Source organism: Pagrus major, chromosome 5, assembly GCF_040436345.1.
Source record: "Pagrus major chromosome 5, Pma_NU_1.0".
NCBI lineage: Eukaryota > Metazoa > Chordata > Actinopteri > Spariformes > Sparidae > Pagrus > Pagrus major.
In genome coordinates this window covers 9,847,374-9,858,858 of record NC_133219.1, presented here as the reverse complement: position 1 = coordinate 9,858,858, position 11,485 = coordinate 9,847,374, and the positions used below count along the sequence as shown (strand labels likewise).

At 41.8% G+C, this 11,485-nt stretch overlaps 1 protein-coding gene across 1 annotated transcript in view; it reads right to left on the bottom strand.

The window, feature by feature from the left end:
• Positions 1-7,331: 7,331 nt before the first annotated feature.
• The window catches only part of cemip2 (cell migration inducing hyaluronidase 2), a 30,204-nt gene continuing 26,050 nt past the window's right edge, over positions 7,332-11,485 (bottom strand). Inside the window, exons 17-24 of the mRNA XM_073465934.1 lie at positions 11,182-11,397; positions 10,875-11,086; positions 10,339-10,521; positions 10,021-10,240; positions 9,834-9,935; positions 9,593-9,738; positions 9,347-9,453; positions 7,332-9,250 (exon numbers count right to left, since the gene is read on the bottom strand). Coding sequence (XP_073322035.1) covers positions 9,054-9,250; positions 9,347-9,453; positions 9,593-9,738; positions 9,834-9,935; positions 10,021-10,240; positions 10,339-10,521; positions 10,875-11,086; positions 11,182-11,397 — 1,383 coding nt within the window. The 3' untranslated portion in view covers positions 7,332-9,053. The remainder of the gene's footprint in view (positions 9,251-9,346; positions 9,454-9,592; positions 9,739-9,833; positions 9,936-10,020; positions 10,241-10,338; positions 10,522-10,874; positions 11,087-11,181; positions 11,398-11,485) is intronic.

The window sequence follows — 11,485 nt, the reverse complement described above, 5'->3', positions numbered from 1 at the left end:
CTTTGAGCATCTCACCGGGGCAGGTTGCTAGGCGAGGCTGTCATGATGCCCACCCCAAATCCCTCTCACCCCTCCCCACACACACACACACGCATGACCACACACACAGACTGCACAGTTTGAAGGGTGGAGGGTTAACGATAGCAAACAAAGAAAAGTAAACAGCGGGTGGCTAACGAGTGCTAATTTAGTTCGCCGCTCTCCTATGAATTAATGAAGAGATCACTCGGATGCCACAGCAACAGAGGGGAGGAGTCGTCTTGTGGGACGACAGTGAGGGGCCCCTGTTGAGCTGCGCATCCTTTTAAGGCCCTGAGATGCCGCTCGGTTGTCTGGAAACATGAGCATCATGTAACGTCTCGCTTGGCTCACTGGTATCCATCGATAACAAATCCAAATCAACAAATCCTGTTTTTAAAATGTCACTTTCTTTGAATCTTTTCCTTTTATCCTGCAATTTGACACCTCCTCTTCTTCCCTCGTCCTTCTATTGTCTCTTCTCCCATCAAGGCCTGTCTATGCCAATGCAGGGGTGAGACTGCAAAATGGCACATCCAATTGTCGTGTGTCACATCAGGTTCAAACCGCTACTGATCAGGGCCTCATTCATTTCCACACCGCTCCATCATGAAACCACTCACACCTGCTGCATACATACATACATAAACATGAGCCTCCTCATGCTTTACACTCTTAAACAAACTTTAAACATGCTCATATCAGAGAGGAAAGACAAGTCTAAGAACAATATGAAGCGATTAAACAAGCTGCAGCATCTTAAACAATAGGTCTGGATAAAAGCGAAGCAATTAGCTATCAATTACCTGGCTGTGAGTAACAGTGAGTGGGTGGTTCTTTTCAGCACGCTCATTATTACAAATAGTTCATGTTGGGCACAAATAAGAAGAGAGAATAATTGCGGAAAAAGAAGCTGGATGATGATAAAAGGAGGAGGACGATGAGCAGTGTGGATGTTAAGGGAAGGACTAACAGAACATTAAATGTGACCTTAAGTTGTAAAACAAAGGATTGAGTGTTTTACATTAGTTGACTAGTGGACAAGGCTTTTAACTTTAATGGGAGACGATGTCGCTAAAACCTTCAAGAAGGACAGAGGCCATTTGCTAAAATGCAGATAATGAATGCCTTATGAACACAAAAAAGAGCAAGGAAAAGTACAGAGCAAAAGACAGCAGAGAAGTTTTCTGAGCAACACAACCACTTACTCACTATTCTGGACTTCCTACTCTTGAGCTGAAGCAACCAGCTGCCGTTAGAAAGTGGCTTGGTTAGCCGTGGAGCTAAGTGGCCCTATAAGCTGACAGGAGTGGTGCCTGCACCACGACCTCGGAGGAAGGGGGTCAACATTACTCAATCAACCAGCCTTCTGGACACCAGACTGGGACTGAACACGGCCTCTGAGACCACCAGTTTGAAGACAGGGGAAACAGTATGGAGGTGATTTACAGCGACTCCGATCAGAAGAAGCATTACTCTAGCTAATTAATTAACTCTGTGAATTGAGGATCCTTTCTGGACATTTTGTGAGTTTATTTTGTTTACTTATGAGGCTAAGTAGCAAACTTGCCACTTATACATCTTCCTGTTGAAACTACAGCAACTATTAGACTACTGCGTCTTGTGGTGCAAAGTAGTATTATGAGACAGGATGAGGCCGGGGCTAGCTGGTTAACATGCAAACTTCAGTAAACATATCTGCAACACAGCGCATAGAGGTCTTTGAAATAACCAGTGGCAATTCTGTTGGGGCCCAGGGCAAATATTCCCAGGGGGTCCCTCCAACCAGTGCTCATCAACATTGTTTTAAATAGATACCAATGAAAAATGTATGACATCCAAACCTTTTTTAAATTTCCAATGTTCACATTCGGCACATTTTCTAACGTAAATAACATTAAAAAACAGAACAATTAAAACCTAAAATCAAAAACTAAACAACATTGTCATATTGTAAATAGCCCACAGTATAAGGCCAGTGATCATCATCATATGAAGAACTTATTTTGAAGCAGCAGCAGCAGCAGCAGCAGCAGCAGCAGCAGCAGCAGCGGTGCATAGTATACTGTGGTGCCTTTACAGGAGGTTTAAGAGGGTTTTATAGTTGTCATTGCAAAATGTGCCACTATGAGTGGCCATTGGGGGCCCCTTTCCCAAACATTTGCCTGGTTTGCCTCTGTTTGACAGTGCGTATCTGGACAATAACATCAACACTGTTGTTTCTTCAGGCTCTGTGGAAAAGGTTCATTTTTGAATGATTTAAACTTAAATTCTGGCTGTATCTTACAAATTGCCTCTTTAATAGATGTTTATATTGTTTAGGGTTTCATATATGATTGAAAAGCAATGACTGTATAGACAATCAAAAGTGTGCAAAAGCAGAAAATATTAAGACCTTTCAGTCTCACCTAAGGGCACATAAAATCTATATCTAATCATAAAGTGTGGTGATGCTTTCAGGTCTGGCTGACGGCACAGCTCTGCCTCCAAATCACATAATCCCAAATACAAAAACTGTGATGTCAGGTTATAAGGGGACACAGAAATACTGAGCAATTGCATCACATATTGAGCCAGTCAGTCAGAGTAAGTAGGTTCCTGCCAACTAACTGTATGTCTTCTGGCTAGCACGTTAAATACTGAGCAAGCATCTCAGAGGATTTACCCTGTTATCTCTCTACATTTGAGCTTGGCCCCTCGGGAATTCACAGAAGTTGGTTTTCAGCTCAGGGTCAAATGCATCAGTGACAGCCTGGAGCATATAGCTCTCAGCCCTGGTGTTTAGTCAGTCACAGCAGACTCAAATCTGGTCCCATCTCTCCAGGGAACGACGATTATCTTGGATTGGTTACCACGTCTCAACTTGATTTATCTCAACAGGCAACTGGTTTCACAGCCAGAATTAGTTTAGTTGGAGATGGAGGCTGGCAGCATCAGGCGCAAATGCTGCCATCATTATCATCGTTTTTTTAATGGTCATCATCGCTGTCATGATTCCCAAACACTAATGGTCCCATATTTTCATCAACATTTTGGTTGGCCTCATAAGTGCAATAAACATGAGCTGCAAAAAGCCCTCATCCATGACGCTGTGATTCTGTTGAAAGCAACACAAACCAATTTCATGAAGGCGCTTTACAGTTCAGCAAAAATGAACATTACATTTAACCAAATGGAAGCATCTTTTAATGTTTGCTGCCCACATGGAACAATTTCAGTTACTGTGACTCATGAAACACGCTGCACAAATCAGTTGAGAGTCACTGAATCTGGAAGTTTGGCTTTAACAATCCCATGCTGGGTTTTAGCATTTACAGCCCCTTTGGAGTCCCCAAACACAACACGTAGCCACATATTAATTGACTGAATAATTAAAACAAGGTATAAGCGCTATTCAGATGAAAAACTGCATCATAATCCGTTTTTTATTGCATTTCTCCGGGCCTGATTAGCCAGTATCGTGCTGCGTGGAAAGTACATGACGTATTTTCTCGTAATAGCTCTGACGGGGACATGGCTATAACCGTCACACCCATACCTCTTCATCTACAGGTAGATAAGGTTAATTCACTGTCTAATGGGCCGGGGAGCTGATGAACCATTTGATGTTAAAGGGTAATTGACTATGTTGTGTGTGAGGGGAGATCAGGAGACTTAGTGTGTGTGTGGAGGGAGTATCACGCTCAGAGGCATAGATGTGTCAACATAGTGTCAGAAAAGATTACAGACATCATTAAAATATTCCCTCTGTGACCTTAAAGCGATCCCACCCACCTCTGCACTGACTAATCAGCACATTCTGTCGCTGTTTGTGGTCAATTTGTAAACTACTGCCTTTTTGCTAGAGGCAGTCATGATCGAGAAATCTGTATTTCTCCAGTTGTGTTATCGATTCTGTTGCATCTCGTCTCATCTGGCCCCTGAAAGCCTCTTTTAGAGTCGTGACAACACAGGAACCTCCTCCACAGGTGGTCACAGGCGGTCCGCAACACCTTCCCACTGGGGGAACCGAGGCCGGACATGTAATCAAAAGCCCGCACTGACCCCAACCTGCCCGTCTTTGAGTTCCACTTTGCTGTTGTTACTGTGACATTAAGCAGACAGGAGATTTACGTTTCTCCTCAGGGCAGCCAGGACACCGGGAGAGGGGTTGTCATGGAAACGGACCCCTGCACGGCTGTCAGAATTGTTTAATTATTCAGGACCACCATCACTGGGCATCAGCGGGGAATCAACTGGAACCGCTGAACCGATTGAATGGTGTGATTAAAAAATTATACGAAGAGGCGAATTTGGGGAATCCAGATAAACTTCCTGTGAATGTACTAAACTGTGAAGCTGTAAAGCTCCCGGGTCGACTCAGCTAATGAGTATTTGCTTCTCTGCGGTTCACACACAGTTCATTTCTATGCAAACATGCACACGGTCACACTAGTAATTCACTAATCAAATGCAGGCAGGAAGCTATTCTTTCTGTTATCATCAGTCATGTCATGTCAAGTGCATATTGCATTGAATATAAATATGCTCAGGCATTCAAAGAGACAAAAGATTTACATACACGTGGCCAAGGTGTGCCTTCACTGATATGCCTTCTGCCAGGCAAAACAGAAACAGTTGGTGTCATGGTTTGGGTTTTTAGTTAAGTAATTTCCTGTTTTATTTTGTAGGGTACATCCTCATGTGACTTTCCACTTCCTGTCTTTGTCTTTTTCTCACCCTTTTTCTGTGTATGCCTGTGTTTCATTTGTTCATTTGCTTTCTGTACACTTAAGTCTGTCTTTTTCCCTCTCTCTTTGTCTCTTTGTTTTGCTCTCGGTGTCACTGCCTTTGAGCCTCGTGTTTTCTGCCCTGAAGCCAAACTTTCTTAACCTACTTTCCCCCCCAAGCTCTTGTAATTGAAACATATCAGTAACGATGACGATGGACCAGCATGTTGTTAATTTTATGTGTTATTCCACATAAATACCGGAATGGTGAATAAAAAACAGCCAAACTAAAGCTAGTGCTGCTAAAACTAGCCTAGCATAGCAGTGGAGCATTAGCTGCCATCTCAGATTTTGACTCTTAAAGATCTGGAGTGGTTTTAAACTACTTCTAAATCACACATTAAAAATCTATCAAATTGTAAATCAATGTATTGTATACTTTTCAAGGTTATTTTTAACAAATACTAATGAGAGGCTAAAGAACACATTTTGAGTGCTGATAGTTTTCCCTCATTCAGTTCTAAAGGCTTATTTTTCTGAGAAATTGTGTTGGTCTTTGTGGGTTTTTTTTTGTATCTTGTTAAATAAAATCTCATCCATTTATTTAGTCAACCGGAAAAAAATGTTATTTTCACCTTCAGTTTTCTGTGCTCATGCTCTCTGCCTTTGTAGGGCAGATGTGTCTGGGGTGTACATGTAGTTGCCGAGTCAAATTAACACTGCAAAATCACACATAAAAAGAAAAGACCCAGTCACCACTGATGTGTCACAATGTCGAGCGCGTGTTGCTATAGCTGTGCCCTTCTCATGAAAACAATATACAGTATATTGCTGAAGGCAACCGCCCGCACTCCCACACATACAGTCTTTATAGTGTCATATTTTTATCCTTGGCATTTCTCTAATTGTATTTGCACAGTTCAAATGCCTGAGTGTTACATAATTAAAACCCAGCTGTAAAGAACACTCAGTCTGTCCATGCGACAGAAACATAATCATCAAAGGATAAAAGAAGAAGCTTTTGAAATATGTTGTGCAACGGCAGATCTGATGAAAATATTCTCTCTGCCTGTACTGATAATACTCTGGTATGAAAGTTTAAAAAATGCTGCCTAAAACCATGGGTTGTGCAGAGATAATCAGTGGGAAACAATGAGAAAGATGAAGCTTAATCCCACCACGTTGTCTTTTTTCCTGATGGCAGATGCCTGGGTGTGAGAGGGAGCTGTTGTCCTCATGTGTATCATTTTGCTGGCAAAGTGTGTCACAGCAATCTGTCCTCTCTCATTTTCAGAACGGTGTGAAGCGTGTGGGAGCACTCAGTCTTCATGGTCAGGGACTGTTTTATGGACAAGTAAATTCACTATCAGAGCCATATGGTGGGCTGTGGTCTGTTAGGATGGCACCATATTTCTTTAGGCAGTGACAGTTTTTGTATCATTCTCTTGTCAAGGATCTTCACACACTAGCACACACAGAAGCAATCAGTCTCACTACGATATCGGCAGCAGTAGAGTTTGATTTGATGAGGCAGGTCCCTGAATCTATTCACTATTATTTATCTGTTGCTGTTTGCTTTTAGCTTTAACTGCTGACTTTAGAACAAGTTGTGGATGATGAATTCATTGTTTCCCATTTAAACTTGTCCCTCATTAATAATTTATAGCCGTAAAAGCAACTGCTGCGCTCCATCTTGCCACATATATGTGTGCTGTACATCTAATGGCTTTACATGTTTGATAGAAGATGTTATCGTTGATCTCTAGAGGCTCATTAAAACTTTATGATATCCCTCTGGCCACTTCTTCTGTGTTGGCAACTGCTGTAGTGAAATAACAGTGATGGTTGTTTTCAGACTATGGTTGGACGGTTTGTCGTTGCTGGACAAAAAACAAACATAATTCAAAAATTGGTCTTTTTTCACTTTGATTATATTTCTTGCACAGACTTTATTTCAGCGTCTCAGGTATAGAAATGTAGATTTGAGCCAAGACGACTTTCAAAGTAAAAGGCAGGTATTCCTCAAAAATACTAGGCTGCCCCCAAGTGGTGAAGTTGTATGGTGGCTGCTACACACGTTAAAGGGTAACTCCACCAACACATTAAAGTGTGTTTACAGGTCTTGGGAAAACAACTGCATATGTGGAAAAAGCAGTTTAAAGCCTTTTGTGGCTCAGGCTACTGTTAGAAACTAATATTACACTCATTCCTGTGATTCCAGTGTATTCTGATGATATCCTTCCCTACTGTCATTGTCGTTATAGTTATGGCGTGGACTCAGATGTCCACATCAGTTAGAATGATTGTTAAAAGGTTATATTTATACTTATAGTTATCGTTCTTGGTGTGGACTGCTTTTCAAAAAACCTGGTGCCTACATTACCCATAATGAAATTTAGCTACTGAGTGACATCACCGGCGGGCAATTTATCAGATTACATGCAGCTTCCTCTGGGGCCTCAAAAGGATTTATACTACTTTTTTCACATATGTAGTAGCATTACCCCAGTAAAATTGGTGGCGTTACCCTTTAAATATGAACAGTCCTTTGCACTATAACTCAAACTCTTTGATTCACAGCTGTAAGCATATAATAAAATATGATTTTATCACAAAGCATACATGTTTATTTAATTGGAAATGTCATAACAAATGCTGAGTTTTCCATGTTGGAAGAAATCAGCTTAATTTTTTTCACATGATAAAAAAACAAAGACAGTAAATACACACATTATTGACAACCTGTTTGACATTACATGTACAGTATGAGTTATAACATTGAACACCAAATTTACACAGCTCACTTCTAATTCTAATTAAAACATTAAGAACTCTCTGGTTGTGCATCTTCAAAGCATCAATTGAACAAAAGTCAAGGGTTGGAAACATCTTTCTTTCATTCTTTTGCTCTTTTTAACAGTAGAGTGGTTAAAAGGCAGCAAGGTAATTATCCTCCAGAGGATCTCTCCATCATATAGTCGCACAGTCACATACATACATACACACACACACACACACACACACAGTCACACACAGTCACACACACACACAGTCACACACAGTCACACACAGTCACACACAGTCACAGATAGGTACTTATCATCGCTCAGTGGGGGAGCCCTGCTCGCATCCAAACACCCTTTTTTCTGTATTGAATCTAAACATGGATTTGGCAATAATGCACATGAAGAGATCATGAATGAGGCAGATGAAAGGTAAAAAAACATTCAATTCTGTTTGAGCAATCAACAAAAGGAAAATATATACTGTATATATATTTGTGCTGCACATGTGGCCAGCACTTGAGACACCATCGCTGTGAAGAAATAAATAAAAATATGAGATAAAAAGATCCAGTAAGTCCATGTAGGAATCCATAAAAAAGGTGCTTAAAGTCTTCAGTTGTACAGCTGCACGATGATCAGAGGCGGTTTTCCAGTCAAAGATTCAGTTGTGACAGACATCAACTAAAAAGCTACAAGATGTGAGTGAGGATTGGTGGAAAGAGTCTGGTGGTCTACATAGTAGCAACTTTTACATTTAATTGCATTTTTGTGTGTTAGGGAGGCAAACTATCCAGACTTTTTACTGCAACCAACATCATGACTATAAAACCATTTAAATATGTGATATCAATATGGCTTGTTATGACTTTGTTTTGCATCAAATAATCTAACATGTCTATTCCACTGGCTGTTTTTACATGTCAAGTTTTGGCTAAATATTGCTCTTTAATCCTCGGTGCAATGGCATTTAATTTCATTATTTCCCTTTGACCTGAGCTCATCTAATCCATCTCATTCATCTGTTCTAATCGAACAGGATCTCATTTCAGGGACAATGCAATTTATTTTCATAATTTCCTCCTGGCCTGTGTGTATCTAATGCATTGTGTTCTGCTCTCAGACTTAATTCAATTCATTCTGTTTTCATTTACTACATAATAAATAATCACATTGCTCGGTGGATGTTAAAGGTTGCTTCGGGTTTGTGTCTTCCTGTCGTCAAAGATTTACAACTGAGTTATTATAAAGCTCCATTTGATCACTTTGGCTGATAAGGCAAGTTGTGTCTTTCAAAGGAAAGTGCATTGACTCAACGGCCCCAAGGCATACTTACACATACACATACACACACACAAAAATCACAAAAATACTCACCCCGCTCAAAATTAAAATACCTTCTCTCCACTTGAAATCGGTAAACATCTTTGCCATTGTTAATAAATTAAAGGTTCAGCAGTTCACATTCATCAGCTGGTTGTGTGTGTTTGTGTATCTGTGTGCAAGAGTGTTTCGGGTAGTTCATTTGTGTAGTTCACATTGGTCATTGTAGTCCTGTGGCTTTTTTGAGTAGCTCCAGGTCTCTGCGAGTTTGAGTTGCAGGTGTACAGCCGTATGCCTCCAAATTCAGGGGCAAGTACCGCTCCTGCAGCCCAAGAAACTCATCCCCCTGCCCAGCTTGTAGCGATACCCATGGAGGGGGTGAAGAGCCACCATGGAAGCCCCAAAGTGCCAGACTCTCTACAGTAAGAGGCAGCAGTAAGAGTGTATCAGAGAGAGAGATTTTGGCCAGACAAAAATTGGAAACTATTTTTACTCACTGTAATTGTCACTTACGTTTACTATGCAGATCAGCAGCTTTGGCCAAACCAAAGGAGACCAGATATGGTGCGACACCAACCAGGCCGTCAGGTTGACCTCGTGTTGCCATGAGCACTATTGACCTGTTGACAAAACACATCTGAATTTTAAGCAAGAATGTGCATCATTCTGTTGTATTGCAGGTGTGTGACATGGTGACGTAGTGTGATGTCCAAGTCAGAAGTAGGGTTTGGGCAGTGGTATCTTATTTTCCTGGCTCACCTCTTTGATATTCCAGTTTTTAAGTACTGTTGCATCTTGGCATCCATCTTGGCAAATGAAGTTTTCTTGGTGACTTTCCCAGAGCAGGCATCCACTGAAACCAGGAAATACCCAGGCTGAGAGAAGGGCATGTTCACCTCATTCACCTGGCAGGTGAGAGGAAAAATAGATTAAATTATCCAAGATTCACATGTTCAAGTTATACAGATGAAATTATGTGTTTGAGGCCTGGTATGCTCACAGTGATAAAGGAACTGTTATCTCCTCTCTGCTGCTCTTTGCTGCTCAGAGACTTGACTTGTGTCTGGAGGTAGGAGGTCCATGGCTCGCTGGAAAACACAAGCTGAAACAAAAATAAATTTGTCAGCTAGGGTGGCTTGTGATTCAGGTGGCTGAGTGAAAGTTATCTTAAATGTAGCAACACAAACCTGTTTGGCACCACAGCCTTTACAGGTCTGTGTGTTCAGAGCTGGCATAGGCACCACTGCTGAGGGTTTCTTGGAGTACTTGGGGTAGGCCTTGGCTGAGCAGTTACAGGTCTGTTTGGAGGACGTAGTGGCCATGACTTTCACTCTTTCACAGCCTTTTACCGAACAGTAGCTGTGACCGTCACGACCATGCCGAGCTCGAAGGTAGAGCCACAACAAGCTGGGTGTGTTGGGAGGAGAACAAGAGAAAGAGCCAGGGTTTAATACACTTTCAGAATGAAATGATGAAATTCAAGAGGATTGGATTTGTTCTCTCACCCAACAGTCCGGTCAAAGTAGTACTTCCTCTCCATCGGCCTCTTCTGCAGCTCTGCAAGGGATGAAACAGTGCCGTAGTCTGTGAGGTCGTCAAAAGTGTTGTTTTGCCTATCGTTGATGTCAGCCATGATCTGAAATGTGGTGTCTGATGGGTAACAGAGTCCCACCAGCACCCAGTCATCTCTGAGGGGGAGAAGGAGAAAAACAGAGAGACATTATATCACACACAACTTCCCCTCGAGACTATTTAGAACTAACATAAAAAAGACACTCTAGTTTGTTAATGAGGTTTTTCAGCTCATGATAGCTTTAATATGATCAATATAATACAAGAAAATGCTGAAAAACACAATTTAATACAGTGATGGCGAGAATATTTACAGGAACCAATTCCTGCTTACTTTAATGACAAAAAAAAATCTAAAAATATCTTGTTGTTCCACGTCTTCCTCTGAGAGAGAATATATTCTCATTTTCCAGATATTACAGAAATCCATGCATCCATCAAACACACGCTGCTGACTCTTGTTACTCACTTGTCAAAGTTGATGAGAGACAGTACGACCTCTCTGGGTGCCGGACCGCTCCAGTGCAGAGTGTAGCTCTTGCTCATCATCAGGATGGGCTGGTACTGCTGCGACGGCGCCCCCTGGCTGTTAATCCCTCTCAGCACCAGAGGAGCATACGGATATTCATCTCTGCTGATGGATAAAATGAGGCTGGGGGCTCCCTGGGTCTGGATGAACACCTGAGGGAGAGGACGATGTGATGGAGTGAAATGGTCTGAAAGAGAGACAAGGATTGAACAACAACAACGAGGTGTAGACCTCTGACGTTCTTCACCTGAGAGTAGCGGCCACTGCAGATCACTCCACTCCACTGGGACACGTTCACGCAGCCAGGATGCTGGATCAGGTAATTGTCTGCTCTGCCAACATAGGTGTCTCTGTAGCCTGTTACTGACCCGTCCACGTCGTGAAAGATGGAGTTTTTGTCCCCATCCAGGTCATTCTCTTCAAACCACTGCCCAGGGCGACCGAAGAACGCGCGCAGACCCACCTGAGGATGTTATTTGCAAAGAGTGTTGTGAGTGCACCATATATATTTTAGCGCCATAAATCAATTCAGGCTATTATAATTATGCTTG